At 47.7% G+C, this 18,340-nt stretch overlaps 1 protein-coding gene across 1 annotated transcript; it reads right to left on the bottom strand.

Moving 5' to 3' along the window:
- Positions 1–11,672: 11,672 nt before the first annotated feature.
- Positions 11,673–16,230, bottom strand: LOC115099296 (zonadhesin-like). Its single transcript, XM_029616860.1, has 4 exons — positions 16,110–16,230; positions 14,776–14,913; positions 12,856–12,967; positions 11,673–11,823 (listed from the first exon to the last, which is right to left on the bottom strand). The coding sequence occupies exons 1-4, from the start codon at positions 16,198–16,200 to the stop codon at positions 11,691–11,693; spliced, it is 474 nt and encodes a 157-aa protein (XP_029472720.1). The 5' UTR covers positions 16,201–16,230; the 3' UTR covers positions 11,673–11,690.
- Positions 16,231–18,340: the final 2,110 nt, after the last annotated feature.

Below are 18,340 nucleotides of genomic sequence, written 5' to 3'. Positions count from 1 at the left end.
TACCTCCGTGCTCCTGGACCTGCTCCCGCCTCTGGAGGTCTAGTTTGCGGCCTGTTCGGCGGCGTCCCCGCGGGGGCCGCACCGCCGGGAAGCTTCCCATGGACGCCCTGCTTCTAGGCACGCGCGCACGCCACTCGGGCGCTTTTCTAGGCCGTTTCCCGCCAGTGGTGACTCCGCCCAGTTCCTGACGTCAGACGCCGCGGCCTTGATAAGCAGGCCGCGGACACTCAGTCTTTGCCTTGCAACGGGTTTACCTCCCGGTTCCCTGTTGCGTTGTACCCCGGAGTGACCTGCCTTGCTATTCGCTCCGTTCCTGCTTGCCTGCTACAGTACCTGCTTGGTTCCTGCTTGCCAGCTACAGTACTTGCTTGGTTCCTGCTTGCCAGCTACAGTGCCTGCTTGGTTCCTGCTTGCCTGCTACATTTCCTGCCTGGTTCCAGTACCCGAGTCTTGCTACAGTTTCTGCCTGGTTCCAGTACCCGAGTCCTGCTACAGTTTCTGCCTGGTTCCAGTACCTGAGTCCTGCTACACTTCCTGCCTGGTTCCAGAACCCAAGCCCCGTTACAGTACTAATTTACTGTCCTAGTCTGGTTCCAGTTCCCAGTCCTGATCAACACCCACCTAAGTCCCAGCGGCCGGGTCCCTACAGGCTCCTCCCGGGGGGGGGCTTCGGCTTCCAAGGGTGAAGCCGCCCAAGTCCCAGCGGTTGGGCTCCTACGGGCTCCTCCCGGGGGAGTACCAGCTTCCAGGGTGAAGAGCATCTCGTCCTGCCTGAACATCTGCCTCCCGGCCTGCCACATAGTAGAGACATTGACCACCCTTTCCCAGTCTCCTGCAGGTCGGCCCAAGGGTCCACTAAACTGAGACTCCCATAACAGATTGCAAGGCCATGGACTCGGCGGATGCACCTGTCCCCTTGGACCTGCCAGGGTTGGCCCAGCAGCTGCAGTATCAACAAAAATACCTCGAGGTCCTTAATGGTTCGGTAGGGGAGTTATCGGCCCGATTGGATGCCAGGGCCTTGTCTGCCCCAGAACCAGCACCCAAGGGTCAAGACTCTTCAGTGACTCAGCTGCCGGCACCCTCTCGTTACACTGGTGATTTAAGGACCTGCCACGGCTTTCTGAACCAATGTTTTGTACGGTTCTCTCTGTTGCCTCGCCAGTTCCCCTCGAATACGGTGAAAGTGGCGTATATCCTGTCCCTGATTGATGGGAAAGCCTTAATATGGGCCTCTCCTCTTTGGGAAAACAACGATCCTTCGCTAATGAACTTACAACAGTTCATCTCGAACTTCCGTCAGGCCTTTGATGAGCTGCCCGAGTAGCCACGGCTACATCTGATCTGCTGCAATTCCGTCAGGGGGCTCGCTCCTTGGCAGATTATGCTATGGACTTTCGGACTTTAGCCCAAGAAGTAGGTTGGCAGGATGGTAGTCTTAAGGCCATCTTCTTGGAGGGACTCTCTGGACACATAAAGGATGAGATTGCTGCTCGAGATCTCCCGGAGGACCTCAACGCCTTGATAGAGATGGCTGCCCGCATTGACCGCTGCCTACAGCAACGGGCCAAAGAGCAGTGCTCCTCTCGCCACGGTCCTGCTCGTGGGCCAGCGAGACCTGTGCCTTCTAAGATTTCTCGTCCAGATGCTCCCACCTGCGAACCCATGCAGCTGGGATGGGCCCCGCTCTCTGCTGAAGAAAGGCAACATCGCCGTTCGTTGAAGTTGTGTTTATATTGTGGTCAGAAGGGCCACTTCTTGGCTCGCTGCCAGGAGCGTGCGGAAAATGCCAAAGCCTAGGAGGTCGGAAGGAGCTCCTCCTAGGCTGTGCTACAGCTCCTCAATGTACCGTGCCTGTCACCCTGGAATACCCTGGAGGCTCCCTTGAGACGATGGCGTTCCTGGATTCTGGAGCGGAGGTAATTTCATCCTGCAGGACTTAGTCTCCCAGTTGCGAATCCCTACACATAGACGGGAGGTCCCGTTATGAATTACCTCTATCCAGGGAATGATCCTTCCAGGACCTGTCCTGATGTCCACACCACCCATTACTGTCCGCACCAGGGCGATCCATTCGGAGGAGATAGCCTTCCTAGTGTTGGATAAGGCTGTCCACCCTGTGGTGCTAGGGTTGCCGTGGTTACTGAAGCACTCGCCCACGATTCAGTGGGATACTTTACAGATTGTCAAATGGAGCCCTTTCTGCCTAGCTAATTGTATGAAAGTGCCTAAGATTCCTGCACTTCCGTTGATGCACTCTGCCTTAGGTCCTCCCGCACCTTATGAGGACTTTACAGACGTATTCTCCAAGACCAAGGCGGAGATCCTTCCGCAGCATCGTCCATATGATTGCGCTATAGACCTATTACCTGGTACCATGCCCCCCCAAGGAAGAGTGTATCCCTTATCACTACCTGAAACCCGGGCCATGTCAGAGTATATTTCAGAGAATTTGGCCAAGGGGTTAATTCGCCCGTCCAAGTCGCCTGCAGGGGCAGGCTTCTTCTTTGTCAGCAAGAAGGATGGCTCGCTGAGACCGTGCATAGACTATTGAGGCCTAAATTCTATTACTAAGCAAGACCGTTACCAGCTCCCGTTAATCCCGAAGCTCCTCGATCGGCTCCAGGGAGCGAAGATTTTCACAAAGTTGGACTTACGAGGTGCGTACAACCTAGTCAGAATCCATCCCGGAGACGAGTGGAAAACCACTTTTAATACCAGAGACGGGCATTACGAGTATCTTGTGGTGCCTTTCGGCTTATGTAATGCTCCGGCGGTGTTCCAGCACCTTATGAATGAGTTGTTGCGGGACCTTCTGAACACCTGCGTAATCGTTTACCTCGACGATGTGTTAGTCTACTCCCAGGACCTGCCTTCACACCGTCAGCATGTCCGTCAAGTTCTCTAAATACTTAGGGAGCATGGTCTGTACGCGAAACTGGAAAAATGTAGCTTTGAGAAGACGTCCCTGCCGTTTCTGGGCTACATAGTCTCTGCAACAGGCTTTCAAATGGATCCTGAGAAAGTGGCGGCAATTAAGAATTGGCCTCGGCCGAAGGGCCTTAAAGTGTTGCAACGCTTCCTCGGCTTTTCCAATTTCTACCATCACTTTATTCCTAACTACTCCCGTATTGTGGGCCCATGACTCCCTCACTGGGGGCCATGCTGGCTGTAGAGGACCTTAGACTTGTTGAACCAATTCTACTGGTGGCCGACGGTGAGACAGGACGTCCAAGCTTTTGTGGGTTCGTGCCCTACCTGTGCCCTACCTGTGCTGTTCAAACGCCTCTCGTCGGGAGGCCCAGGGGCCTGTTGCAACCATTGCCCATCCCAGTGGAGCCTTGGACACACATCTCCACCGACTTCGTCGTGGACCTCCCCTTCTCAGGAGGTAACTTGGTCATTTGGGTGACCGTAGACCGATTCTCCAAGATGGCACACTTTGTCCCCTTGCCAAAGTTGCCTTCAGCACCTGAACTAGCTAACCTTTTTGCTCAGCATATCTTTAGACTTCACGGTCTCCCGCAGGATATAGTCTCCGATCGAGGACCACAGTTTACTGCTCGATATTGGAAAGCGCTTTGCAAACACTTCAATGTGCAACTTAGACTGCGTTCCATCCTCAAAGTAATGGGCAAACAGAACGAACTAACCGAACCCTGAAGACTTTTCTCCGTTCGTTCGTGAACGAACGACAAGATAATTGGGCCAAGCTACTCCCATGGGCGGAGTTCTCATATAATAATCACACGCATGCTGCTACTGGAAGTTCGCCTTTCCTCGTCGTCTATGGGAAGCAGCTTCGACCACCCTTGCCTTCACCTGAACCTAGTGCACTCCCGCCAGCTTCTTTCCTTGTGGACGTCTATCCAGGGAAAGATCCGTAAAGCCGCCCAGTCCGCCAAGAAATGGGCGGATAGGCATCGTCAGCCAGCACCCATCTTCCTCCCAGGAGACGGCATCTGGCTTAGTACCAAAAATCTACAGCTACGTATTCCGTCTCGAAGACTAGCTCCGAGATTCAGTGGGCCTTTCCGAGTCGCCGAATGTGTGGGAGCAGTCTCATACCGACTACGCCTACCCTCCTCCATGCGCATACATGACGTGTTCCATGTGTCATTGCTGAAGCCTCTTGTTTTATCCAGATAACACTCCCGGGCTCCTAAACCATTGGACCCTTCAGTACCGAACGAGGTTACGTATCAAGTACGTGAAGTCTTGGATGTCCGGTTCCATCAACGCCGATGGGAGTACTTGCTTGCCTGGGAGGGTTGCGGACCCGAGGATAATTCTTGGGAACCGGCCCGTAACAGCCTCGACAATGACTTATTCCGGCAGTTCCATCTGGACAACCCAAGTAAACCCGGATCTGCTAAGAGGGGGCGTAAGAGGGGAGGTACTGTTGCGGTTCTGGCCGCGAGCGCCGCGACCAGACCCTTACCTCCGTGCTCCTGGACCTGCTCCCGCCTCTGGAGGTCTGGTTTGCGGCCTGTTCAGTGGCGTCCCCACGGGGGCCGCGCCGCCGGGAAGCTTCCCATGGACTCCCTGCTTCTAGGCGTGCGCGCGCGCCACTCGGGCACTTTTCTAGGCCATTTCCCGCTAGTGGTGACTCCGCCCAGTTCCTGATGTCAGACGCCGTGGCCTTAATAAGCAGACCGCCGACACTCAGTCTTTGCCTTGCAACGGGTTTACCTCCCGGTTCCCTGTTGCATTGTACCCCGGAGTGACCTGCCTTACTATTCGCTCTGTTCCTGCTTGCCTGCTACAGTGCCTGCTTGGTTCCTGCTTGCCAGCTACAGTTCCTGCTTGGTTCCTGCTTTCCTGCTACAGTTTCTGCCTGGTTCCAGTACCCGAGTCTTGCTACAGTTCCTGCCTGGTTCCAGTACCCGAGTCCTGCTACAGTTTCTGCCTGGTTCCAGTACCTGAGTCCTGCTACACTTCCTGCCTGGTTCCAGAACCCGAGCCCCGTTACAGTACTGATCTACTATCCTAGTCTGGTTCCAGTTCCCAGTCCTGATCAACACCAGCCTAAGTCCCAGCGGCCAGGCCCCTACGGGCTCCTCCCGGGGGGGCTTCGGCTTCCAAGGGTGAAGCCACCTAAGTCCCAGCAGTTGGGCTCCTACGGGCTCCTCCCGGGGGAGTACCAGCTTCCAGGGTGAAGAGCATCCCGGCCTGCCACATAGTAGAGACATTGACCACCCTTTCCCAGTCTTTTGCAGGTTGGCCCAAGGGTCCACTAAACTGAGACTCCCATAACACGGATACTACAAGGACTAAGGGCACTCCTTGAAGGTAGCAAGTAGCACATTTAAAATAAATTGAATACAATTCTTTTTCACTCAACGCACAATTAAGCTCTGGAATTCATTGCCAGAGGATGTGGTTAAGACAGTGTAGCTGGATTTAAAAAAGGTTTGGCTAAGTTCCTGGAGGAGAAGTCCATAAACTTCTATTAAGCAATAGGGGATGGCTACTGCTTGTTGCCGCTATTTGTAGGATGGGGTCTGTTTAATGTTTGGGTACTTGCCAGGTACTTGTGTCTTGGATTGGCCACTGTTAGAGACAGGATACTGGGCTTGATGGACCCTTGATCTGACCCAGTATGGCATATCTCATGTTATGTTATGTTAATTAGCTATTAGTTAAATTTTGTAACCTATCATTAAAATCATCCATGGAACCTGAAGACTGGAGGTGGCCAATGTAGCCCCAATATTTAAAAAGGGCTCCAGGGCTTCAGTGCCAGGAAAAATAGTAGAAACTATTCTCAAGATCAAAATCGTAGAGCATATAGAAAGACATGATTTAATGGAACACAGTCAACATGGATTTACCCAAGGGAAGTCTTGCCTAACAAATCTGCTTCATTTTTTTTAAGGGGTTAATAAACATGTGGATAAAGGTGAACCAGTAGATGTAGTGTACTTGGATTTTCAGAAGGCGTTTGACAAAGTTCATCATGAGAGGCTTCTAGGAAAAGTAAAAAGTCATGGGATAGGTGGCGATGTCCTTTCATGGATTACAAACTGGTTAAAAGACAAGAAACAAGATTAAATGGTCAATTTTCTCAGTGGAAAAGGGTAAACAGTGGAGTGCCTCAGGGATCTGTACTTGGACCAGAGCTTTTCAATATATTTATAAATGATCTGGAGAGGAATACGACGAGTGAGGTTATCAAATTTGCGGATGATACAAAATTATTCAGAGTAGTTAAATCACAAGTGGACTGTGATACATTACAGGAGGACCTTGCAAGACTGGAAGATTGGGCATCCAAATGGCAGATGAAATTTAATGTGGATAAGTGCAAGGTGATTAATATAGCAAAAAATAACCCATGCAGAAGTTACCCAGGAAAAAGATCTAGGCATCATAGTGGATAATACTTTAAAATCGTCAGATCATTGTGCTGCAGCAGTCAAAAAAGCAAACAGAATGTTAGGAATTATTAGGAAGGAAATGGTTAACAAAACAGAAAATGTCATAATGCCTCTGTATCGCTCCATGGTGAGACCACACCTTGAATACTGTGTACAATTCTGTCAGCGCATCTCAAAAATGGAGATGGAGAAGGTACAGAGAAGGGTAACCAAAATGGTAAAGGGGATGGAACAGCTCCCCTATGAGGAAAGGCTGAAGAGGTTAGGGCTGGTTTTTCTATTGATAATTTACAAAAAGTTAATATGCTAATATATTCTGCTTTATTACAATGCCATGGATTTCTGTCTCCTATAAAGTATAAGAAACTATGAAGGTAATTGTAAAAGGAGTTACATATGTAAATGTAAAATACTGTCATAGCAATTCTCAAAAGCCTCTCTTCCAGGCAAAGCTTTTATGTTTAACTCCCATGGCAGATGAAATATCAAAGATGAACTTCATACTGTTTAGTCTTTATGTCCTACCTCTTCCTTTAGTAACTCTTCTTTCTCATTATCTTCAGTAGATATTCATGGGCCATGGATGTGGTCCATCTCTTCTCCTTCTTCCTATCACAGGTTGGCTGAAAGTTGTCCTCTCCTTGGATTCAGGGTGACCTCGGGTCCCTCGTGCACGAAGGGAACCTCTTCCATTAGACAGAATTAAAACATCTTAATTGAGTCCAAAAGCATTTGGCACTCCAAACCCAAGTTAAAGGTGGCACGAGAGGCTGGAAGGAAACTCTCATTGCAAAACAAAAGTCTCCGTGAGAGCTCAGCTTCGGACAGGCTGCCTCCTTGAAAGCAAAAAAGGATTGATGAGAGTAGAATGGTGATCTCTCTGGAAAAACCCTCAGGACACTACCATGGCTAGCTGCCACACGGGGGAGCTGCAAACCCAACACCACCAAATCTGTCTACCCACACATCCAAATGGAATAATCCTTATCCAATATTAGTAGGGGGGCTAACAGGATCCCTACACTCTTTATGTCTCCTGACATCACTAGCTGGTTTGGTTTTTGTGAACACATGAGTGGCTAATCAAGTTGTTTGTGGCACCCTGGGCAGGCAATGCCGCTTTGGCTTGCGTATTCATTTGCAGATTGGCTGCTGTGGCAAACGTTTAGCTTGCTTCTGTGCCTTAGCAGTTCTCTGGTCTTAGACCAAAGCTTCAGAGTTGCATTGTTTTGGAGCAGGAGCCTTTTTATTCTATCATTAACAAGTCAGATACAGTGAGCTTGTGTATAAATATAAGCTCTCGCGACTTGATTAGGCATTTACAGATCGAAGCAGAAAAGTTGTTATGTTTGCTTAGCAGATTAATTTGCTGCACAGTACCAGACATGGACAGGAGCTGAAGTCACAGACACAGCTCTAAACATCCATCAGTCCTAAAAGTAAACGATGGCCATTTTTTTTTTTTTGACAACAGTATCAAAATCTCCAGAAAGTTGTTCGAGCCTGCTGTAAGCACAACATGATTTTCTACAGATAAGATGTATTTTTTTTAAAACAGGTTGTCAGTGATCAATGAGGGAAGTTGCAGGAAGTGTAGAGTTTTGATATAATCACTGCATACACCACCTTGGCAAGCCTTGCGACACAGGATGCTGACTGAAGAACGCGCCACTGGCAATAATGTCCCGTTTTGTCTCTGTAAACATAACACATTGCGATTCACCTAATCCTTTGGTGCTTTAACCAGAACTATTATGTATTTTTAGCAACCAGTAAAATGATGTTCTCCTGACATGTGTTTGGTCTCTAGAATGGACCTGAATGGTGAATTTTTACTGACGTTGTGCCTCCAGACAGATGGATCATTTGAACCTGTGCCTAAGCAATTTTTTACATGAATTAAACGCATTAAACCTCTCCCCAACCTAAATAGTGGGCTATACATATCTAATTCATCCTCACTTGAAAACATATTTTGAGTGTGCACGAAGAAGCTCACAACAGATCTCCTATTAGCACTCTCCAGTGCACCCACGAGCATACCTACAAGCACTTATTCAGCCAGATACAGATAAGCCTTTCATTGTCTCTGTCAGCCCTGGGACTGCAGAAGGCTAGTAGAAGCTTATGTTTATGTTTATTAATACTTGATTAATTACAAATGTAAAAGAAAGCAATGTACAAATAAAATAGGCAAAGCTAACAAAGCAATAAACAAATTTAGTAATAAAAACTACAAATCAAATCTAAAAAAAAATTACAATAAAAAATAACTAAATACAGATAAAATCCAAATAAGAAAATGTCAAACAAACATATACTGGCTGATTTAGTTAACAATCCATTGTGAAAAAGCCTGTACAAATAAATAAGGTTTTAGTGCCACAGTCACACAGTTCCCTGGATGGGATGAATCATTTTACTTGCACCAAGGGGCACATAGAAAAAGAAAAGAGATGGACCCTTTCTGCACAACACTTTGTCACTGTCTCTCGGTCTGTTCTTCACCCCACCAGATAGCATTCCTTTCTGAGTCCCAGGATTCCAGTGTGGGGATGAACAATACTTCTTTATACCCGGTTCTCTTTTGCAATAAGAGAGTGCATCAAGCTAGGGTGAGAGTACATTGTAGAAATCTCATCTTTGTGTACCTGTTCTCACTGCAAATCACATCAGATCTTCACTGCTGTGCACTGTGCTGTTCCTACCTCTCACTGTGCATGTAAAACTGCTCCCCAAACCCTGGACCACACCAAAACCTCATCTCGAGTTACTAGATGACCCTCATATAGTGGTATAAATAGATGACTAATATGAGTATCATATAAAGCATCTCCCTTTCTCCCTCTCCCAAAACAAGGAAATGCCTCTCTAGGCACTTTGCAAGCTATGAAGTGAAAATATCATAGGTGCAATAAATTTAGCATGCATTGTGGTAAAGTACCTCTGCAAATCACTAAAATAGCACATGTTGTGGTAAAATACCCATGCAAAGCAGCAAAATAGTATGCATTGTGGTAACTCAAAAACTACCCATGCGCCCTTTTTTTTTTTTATTGCAGGCATAATTCATGTGAAATTTATAGCATTTTGATGAATCTAGGGGATAGAAACATGATGGCAGAAAAAGACCACATGACCCATCCAGGCTGCTCACCCATCCAATTAATCTAGAACTATAATTCTCATCACATCCTTAGAGAACCCCTGCATTTATCCCATGCTTTCTTGAATTCAGATACTGTCCTTATCTCCCTCACCTCCACTGGGAGGCTGTTCCACAGATCCACTACCCTCTCTGTAAAGAAATATTTCCCATTGTAAAAGGCTCCCCTCCTGTGCATGGACACCTTTAAGATATTGAAATGTCTCTATCTTGTCTCCCCTGTCTTGCCTCTCCTCTAGGGGTGTACATGTTTAGATGTTTACATCTGCCCCCATATGCTTTAGAACGAAGACCACGCACCATTTTAGTAACCGCCCTCAGGACTGACTCCATCCAAAGTCTCTGCTTTTCTCTGGACACACTTTATTTACATCGAATTCCTTCTTCTCCCCAGGTACCCAAATACTTCAGAATTATCAGACTGAAGTTAGTTCAAGCCTCCTTTAACCTTTCCCCAGCTTCTCCCACTGAACATGGTCGGAATTGAATTCCAAAGCTTTATCAGAACTTAGTCCCAGTTTGTGTTTCCCCTGAGTTCTTGTCACCTTTGCTTTGTCCCTTCTAGTTTCCTTCCCTCTTATGCCATTGACAGGGACCCTCTTCTCCAGATAAACTGCTCCAAGCTCCTTAGGTTCTTTCAGGGTGAAAGACACCTCACTCTCAATGGCTTGGCTTCCTAGTCCTGGGTACCAAGGGCCATCAGTTCCCAGTGGAACAAAAATAGTCTTTGAACCCAAAAAGAGAAAAAAAAATCAAGCACAAGGGAGGAAGGGTAGAAGAAAATTTCCTGGCCTGAAAACATAGGGGCGGATTTTCAGAGCCCTGCTCGCCGGCGCGCGCAGAGCCCCGGGACTCGCGTAAGTCCCGGGGTTCTCCGAGGGGGGCGTGTCGGGGGCGTGTCGGGGGCGGCGGGCCCGGTCGTCGTGGCGTTTCGGGGGCGTGTCGGCAGCGTTTTGGGGGCGGGTACGGGGGCGTGGCTATGGCCCGGGGCGGTCCCGGGGCATGGCCGCGCCCTCCGTACCCGCCCCCAGGTCGCGGCCCGGCGCGCGGGGATTTACTTCTCCCTCCGGGAGGCGTAAATCCCCGGAGAAAGGTAAGGGGGGGGTGTAGACAGGGCCGGGCGGGTGGGTTAGGTAGAGGAAGGGAGGGGAAGGTGAGGGGAGGGCGTTAGAGGATTCCCTCCAAGGCCGCTCCGATTTCGGAGCGGCCTTGGAGGGAACGGGGGTAGGCTGCGCGGCTCGGCGCACCGGCTATACAAAATCGATAGCCTTGCGCGCGCCGATCCAGGTTTTAGCAGATACGCGCGGCTCCGCGCGTATCTACTAAAATCCAGCGTACTTTTGTTTGCGCCTGGAGCGCAAACAAAAGTAGGCCTATTCGCGGAGTCTGAAAATCCGCCCCAAAGGAGATAGTGCAAAACGACTGTTAGTTGAAAGCTGAAACTCCTCTGCATCAGGTCACTGTCTGGTCTGTGCTCTGAAGGAGAGACAGCACACTGCCGATCCTTACCCCAAAATTGGACTGGAAGAGTAAAACCGAGCATAATCCGTTCAAGGGGGGCCCAGCCACCAAAAGGAAACCATCCCCAGCTCCTTTTCATTAACTTCAGGAAAAATGTCACCTTGAAAGATAGAGGGTGCTTTGGAATGATAACAGGCCAGGTGACACCATGGGGGCATAAAACCCAAACCTTTCTCCCCATTCCTACACTTCACTTCCTGGGGGAGCAAGTTTGACACATTTTAACATTTTTTACTCTTGGAAAAATAGGAAAACCTTTTGTAACCTACCCTCTTTTTTCTTACGTTTTTAGCAGCATTTCCATATTTTTAAAAACTGGCTAAACAGTGCTCGATTTGGCTTAACCGGTATAACATGCTTAATATCTTCTTGTGCCTAGGTGCATGTGAGATATAAAGCCAGCCCTGCTTCCATGCCTGGCAGATGGAAAGTGGGAAACCGTTCCTAATTTCGAGTTGGATTCTTAGCCATCTACATAAGGACTTGCACAGGAAAGTTCAGAAAAATAAGTAATTTATTGATAAGAAAAACTTCAAAAGGATTCAGCTGAACCGTAGTTGCTAATTAAAATGTTATTGCACATAATTCAAAATTAGAGCTACACAATCCCGGTTGAGTTGATGTTAATGAAGTTGTGGCCAGCCATCATGTTCTTCATCAAACGCCGCATTGACCGCACAGCCTGGGTCGTGGTAGACGTTGAGATCTGATGTGCATTCCGTCCCATTCAGTCTCTGAGGATTTTTCTTATTCTTCCTATTAAGGTGATCGGAGGAAATGCAGAATTAGTTTTTTGTCTTCTTATAGTGCAATTGTGTTTTTTTGAACCCAGAATGAAATTGGATAGCTCTGGTACAGCTAACCACTACCAAGACACAATACACGATTCCTGCTTTAACTTTCTGGCCTTATGCATTGAGGTATCCATTGTGAGGGCCATTTTCAAAGGCTTTAAGTTGTTTCCTCTGCGGCATGCCCAGCTCCAGGCTACCCAGGATGCAGAAGATCCCAGGACTGAGTCACTGGGTCAGCCTCTATATCTCTTTTCCGTTACAAAGAACATCATCACCTCAGTGTTTGATGCCCTCTGCCATTTCCTTGTTCTCCACAGAATGGTTATTAAAAATATGTGGGCCAGCCCGGTCACTCCATGGCAATATTGCATGCTGCCATGCAGAAGCTCCCTGATTCAGACCCTGAGTTGGGTCTTCCGCTCCTGGGATCACTTAGGGGCTCGGGATCCCGCAGAGGGCAGCGGGGGAAGGAAAATACGGTCAGCGCTCAAGAGTGACACCTGGTGGCCAGATTCAGACCTTGTGATTGCAAGGTTCTGGACCATATTTCATGCCCCCCCCCCCCCAGCCCAGGAACATTGCTGCAGTGACCAGACCAGGAACTTGGGGAGGGAGCAGGGGGGGTAGGAGATATACAGTAAATAGGAGGAAGTAGGTAGTTGCAAATGAAAGTTCATAGTAGGCAAAGCTGCAGGAGGAAGTCTGCCAGGTCGTAATAAAACCTACGATATGTATCCATGAAAAGAATCGCAGTTCAGAATGAGCAGTACAGGTGATATTTAGAGCACATTTAAGACATGAATGCTTGTCATTTTATGTGGCTATAGATCAGGAATAATTTAAGCAGCGTCCCCCTCTACAGGCGTGAGAGTGCGCCACCCTGCGACACGCATGAACTGATCGTAAGTCCCCCAGCAGAGTAGGCCCCCGCACAACCTTTGCGCACCCTGCATGTCTTTGTAAAACCCAACGCATACGTAAACAGTAGGGCTACCTGGAGCTGTATCTCCATACGACCAGTGCCGTGATTGTGCAGAGGAGGATGACGGCAGCCGCGGTGCCCACAATGATGTAGATAAACGTCTTTTCGGGAGGAGAAGGCGGCCCTGGGTAAAGAAAAGAGATTTCCTGAAAATATTTCTAGGTCGCACCATCCCACGTGCCCTGGCAGCTTACAGAGTTCACGTAACAATAAATGCATTTCAGCTTACGCATCCTATAAGCCATTGTCCAGCTTGAGAACGAAGCCTGTTCCTTTTAGGTTTTTATATTTTTGGATGATCCTGGTGCCTAGACACCTTAAGCTTAATTTTTCAGCTACCTGGGCCTGGTCCAGGGTCTCTATACCCAGTCTGAAATACAAATTTCAAAAGGGGAATTTGTAGAATGGAAATCAGAACCTGGTATTTTTTATTTTGTTTGTTTTGGAAAAGCTTTGTTTTTGTATAGAAATGTCGGCTCTTTTTTTTTTCTACTGAAGATTCCTGTATGGATTGAATGGCTTATGCTTAGTATTCTGGGAAGATTGCGTAGATAACTCCGATAGGCTTGGATTATTGCTCTGTGTTAGCCGTTAGATTGTAATTAGTCTATTAGGTATAGTGGCCAGTTGGATTACTGCTCTGCATGTTTCCTGAGTCGTATTATTATTTTATGCACGATTCTGATTGTTATATCACTGTTGTAAAGAGGAAATAAATTGTTATGGTTTAAAAAAAAAAAGTTACTCCTTTTGCACCAGAGCACAGCGTCCGTTACTGCATTGACTTGCGTAGGGGGCCAGTGAGTGCATCTGAACAATGACAGTGCGGCACAGGCGGCGGGACGCGTTCTTACATTTATCACGACCGTCACTTCGTTTCACGCTTTTTCCAGCTAACAGAGCTCAAAGTGCATTACGAGTACGTGTATTTAAAAATAAACTGGTTTACGTAAATATACATGCATTTAAATGTATGAACGTAAGGCACAATACGAAGCCACACAGAAAGATGGAATCCGGTGTTTAAAGTGACAAGGGAATAACATCAGAAGTATGGCATAGAAGGTAACAGAAGGGGATCTAATATTAAAGGGAGCAGTTTTTCTACCTATCAAGACAGTTTTCTAGGTGCCAGAGGGTGCATCTTGATTGGCAGACTTTGTTTCCCTTGCTGGGTTGAAGTCTGTTTGAAAAGCCAGGGTTTGTTTTTTTTTTTAGAGGTTTTCTAGTAGGGACTACCATGGAGTCGGGACTCATCCCGGCGAGGATCTTTTTTCAGAAATTGTGAGGCGCGTGTCTTTAGCTGCCGACATGACTGGGCAGGCTTGCGGCAGTACGTGCAGAGAGCAGGAAGGCACGTGTGGGGGTGAGGTGCCGGCTGAGGTGGAGCACGGCGCATCCTTCGAGGGTATTAAAGGCCGGTCCCATGATTTGACCTGATTGAGTATCGAGAGCCGGCGGAGAGATTTTAGGATAAAGGTGATCCTTTCAAAGTTACTCAGATTTAGCAGCATTTCACCCGCAGGATTTTGAATGAGTTGTAGACATCAACCTGAGTTTTGGGGGGGTTTTTTTGCAACATAAAATGTAATGTTAATAAGGCAAAATATCTTTTAACTGTTAGACTCTGCCCTGCATGTTCAAGTTTTCACGGGCTATAAAAATCTGCCTCTGCGAACTGCGGCAGCTGTGTGATGTCATCATTAAACCTGATCTGTTCTGCCAGCTGGATTGGCTTTCGACAACCGTGTGCATGTCTCACTTAGCCAGCCAGCCTGGGACCCCTTTTATACTGTATAATTAGTTATGCTAATAGGATATGTTAAAAATAAAACTGATTGCAATCCACTTTGAGACCACCCCTGAAAAAAAAAAAAAGTGGAATATCAAAACATTTGTAAATACGTAATAATAATTGTAACGATAATTTACCTTGTACATTTTTATTCTCACAGAAATCGCCCTTGTGCGTGTCTGGGCACCGACAGTACATGGTCTTGTTTTCCGGCTCCGTAGCATTTTCGATACACACTCCCCCGTTCTCACACGGATTCTCTAGGCAGGGGCCGGCTGTAAAAAAAACCGAGGTCACAGTAAATGCAAAGCTGACATAAAGTACTTCTCTTTCAGCTGTTGGGGACGCTCCATTTTTCCCTCCTTGTCTTGCGTCCCCCCTCGTATCGCTTCTTCCAGATCTCGTGTCAGTTATTTGACTGGAAATAGGACTTCCCTCAGGTTGGGCCCCCACCCCAGTGCTCTGGGCATGTGCTTCACTTCTCGTTTCCACCGGCCCCCGGTCCCCTCACTGACTGCCACCCGGCACACACACACATTGGAAAGCCACTTTTCGTGTATAATTTGATGGATCTAAAACTTAAATGAGAATGAATACAGAGGTAGGCTCCAAGCCATGCACAGAGGACAGTGTCTTTTTTTTTTTGGCTGAGGTTGAGACCTTGTACCTATGTTGGGGGGGGGAAAGGGGGTGTTAATGCCCTGCCACCTGAGCTCCTTTGGCGACACAAAACTGTTTAGGCCTTGGCCAAACCCAGGAGGATTAAAGCCTCCCCTTAAATATTAAATAAGATTCTCGTTTAATATTCAACTTCGTCATTCGTGCAGCGAAGACAGGAAAAGGGTTTCTCTTTCTACCGCCTGACTGATTTCTGTGCTCGGGGACTGGCACTTTTCATAGGATTATAGAGTCCTTGGCTTGCTTTCTCTGCGCTCTAGCAACATTTAAAGCAGCTGGTAGGCCAGCCCAAGATGCCGTTTGCTGGACTTATTTATTTTATTTATTTATTTAACATTTTTTATATACCGAGGTTCTGGTAACAATGTTACCAATCACTTCGGTTTACATATAACTTTGGGATGACATAACACAAATGTCTTACATAGAACAAGGAAATGAAGAACTGGGTGAATAATTAATTGAATTAAATTAAATTGCATAAAACATTAAGAGATAAAACATTAAGATAAAACATTAAGAGATAAAACATTAAGAGATAAAACATTAAATTAAATTGCATGATTCTTTGCACCAGCGTAAACGATTGCCCAGAGACAATGATAGGCACGAGCTTTCCTGACTTCACCACCTGGAGGGGCCCCCTGTTCTTTCAGGGGCTCAGGTGTCACTGGATAATTGTTGCGCCGTCCCGGTGGAATCTGTCACGGCCGTGCAGAGAATCCCATTTTATTTTATTTTTTTCAGGAGCCGATAAAAGGTACCGGCGCCCTACAGTGCTGGCTGGACTTACGTATGTAGCAGCCGCTGGTGAGGTTTGCGACGGTGCAGATTTCATCCGGTGCGCACCGCGTACTCTGACAGGCGACCGTGGAACTTCCCATACAGGTGCACGTCTGGGAGCAGTCGTCTGTGGTAAACCTTTCTCCGGCCTTAAGGACAGTAATAAAACGTCTCACGTGAATGGAAGGTACAAGCCATTCATATTTATATCCATAAAAAAGTAAAAAAAAAAAAAATTGGAGGAGGAGGGCATTGTAGAAAAAAAAACCGAACACAATTCTTCAACATGTGCTCCTGCAGCTTTAATGAAAAGCAGGGCCCACGTTGGCATTTCTGTACCAGAGCTCGCTGATGAATGGTAATAGCTGTTAACATTGTTATTAGGAACGTGAATTGGAAATCTGTGCTGTAATGAGGGCACGAGAATCTGCCTGCATTAGACTGTTAATAGTATTAGATCTGCTTCCAAGCCGAGCATTTTAGTGAGGGATCGACTGAGCCAGCAATATCTTCACGTGATCGGTAGCGAGGGAATACACGGGTGGAAAGGTTTGTGTTTGCTACGTGTCGCGTATTGCTTTCTGCAGGGAAAGGCCTGTGTTTTCTGGAAGCCTCCTGTACTCTAGGGATGCGCTTTTGTTTCGTTCCTAAGCACTCGCTAACATGTTCAGCGCTTGCTATATGGTTTTGATGTACACTGAACGGATTTTAATGCACACCAAGCAGATTTAGCACGCTCTGAAATGAAATGAAACAAAAAAAAATGTTCCCCAGCACACCCCCTACAAAGATTACATTTTAGTTTCTGAAAAAAAAAACCCTGTATTTTACTGCAAAAGGAAGCAATGCAAGTCTACATATTTTTGGTTCTGTAAAGCCTTCCTTGCTGACTGCACGGTTGGCAATGCTGTGCTGTACTGGTGGGAGAGTACTTAGGAAGACTTTCAGCTGTGCTTTCTGCCATTTTCCAGTGTTCTTGATGCATTGTTGCAGTTTCTGTACCTGTCTGTGTGTCCCCTTCCTTTAAACTTGGAAAGGACTACAGGTGGGGATACCAAATTTTGGGGGTGCAGAGAGACAGACAGGGTTGTGACTTTTGTACAGGCCCGGCATGACTGCGTGTGCAAACCGTGCAATTGCACGGAGCGGCACAGCCGGGGAGGCGGCGCTCTCTCCTTCGAGCCCTGGAAAAGGATATGAGCTTATATCCTCTCCCGGCGGCCGAAGAAACAGAGGGCCGCCTGCGCCAACGCGGGCTGGAGACGGCATGGAGGGGAGGGGAGAGCGACGTGGGGGCGGCAGCAGCGGGGACTCCATGCACAGGGCAGCGCAGAAGCTAACATTAGCCCTGCTTTTGTAGTTCGAAAACTTAGATTAGTGGGGGAGCTTTCTAGTGCGTGCATGGGACACTGAATTGCAAGCTATGTGGGAACTGGGAGCAGAGAAAGCGATGAAAAGCATGTAAATAATGAACTTTGTATGCTTCTGGGAGTGGGAGTGATTCTAGTGATTAGAGTAATGGTCTAGGAACCAGCAGCTCCGGCTTCAGGTCATACGTCTACCGCACATATTTTCTGTGAACCTGTGCCTCAGCCAGCCACTTAAAGTTCGAATTCAAAAGTGTTGCTCGCACTAAAATGGCCTCATACAGCTGTATGTGGGCCGCGCACAAGCAATGTAGATTTTAAAAGCACGTATATGTGCATGCACGCGCAAAAATTAGGGTTAGAAAAGGTGGGATATAGGCATTCGGGAAGGGTGGGGGTTTGTACGCGCGTTACTCTGTCCTTTAATCCTGGAGGCTGCAGCACATGACTGCGTAAGCTTTCCGCTGCTCCTGACGAGGAGCAGGTCTGCAGATCTCACGTTTTAGGGCTCACACGACAGGGTGATCTCGGGGGGGGGGGGGGGGGGAGGCTGCAGGATGAAGAACCAGAGGGGGTTTGGATGACCTCGATATTGACCGGGCAAACCGGTGGACTAATTGGTAAAGCTGGGAATGTACCCTCGCGCAAGCGTGTTTTAAAATCCGCCGACGTACGCGCGGGCAAGTCCTATGGGGAGATACACAAAGCAGGTTTGCTCGAGTGACCTCTGAAAATTAGGGGCATGCGTACGTGCGGCAGGCGCATTTTAAATCCTGTGTGCGCAGATGCATGCACGATTTAAAATTCCAGCGTGTCCCCACTTGCATGCTGACACACGCGTGTATGGGCGCACGTGCGCTCGTTTTAAAATTGG

The sequence above is a fragment of the Rhinatrema bivittatum genome, chromosome 9 (genome assembly GCF_901001135.1).
Source record: "Rhinatrema bivittatum chromosome 9, aRhiBiv1.1, whole genome shotgun sequence".
Taxonomy (NCBI): Eukaryota; Metazoa; Chordata; class Amphibia; order Gymnophiona; family Rhinatrematidae; genus Rhinatrema; species Rhinatrema bivittatum.
The sequence above is the reverse complement of the archived record's forward strand: the minus strand, read 5'-3'. Positions and strand labels throughout refer to the sequence as shown.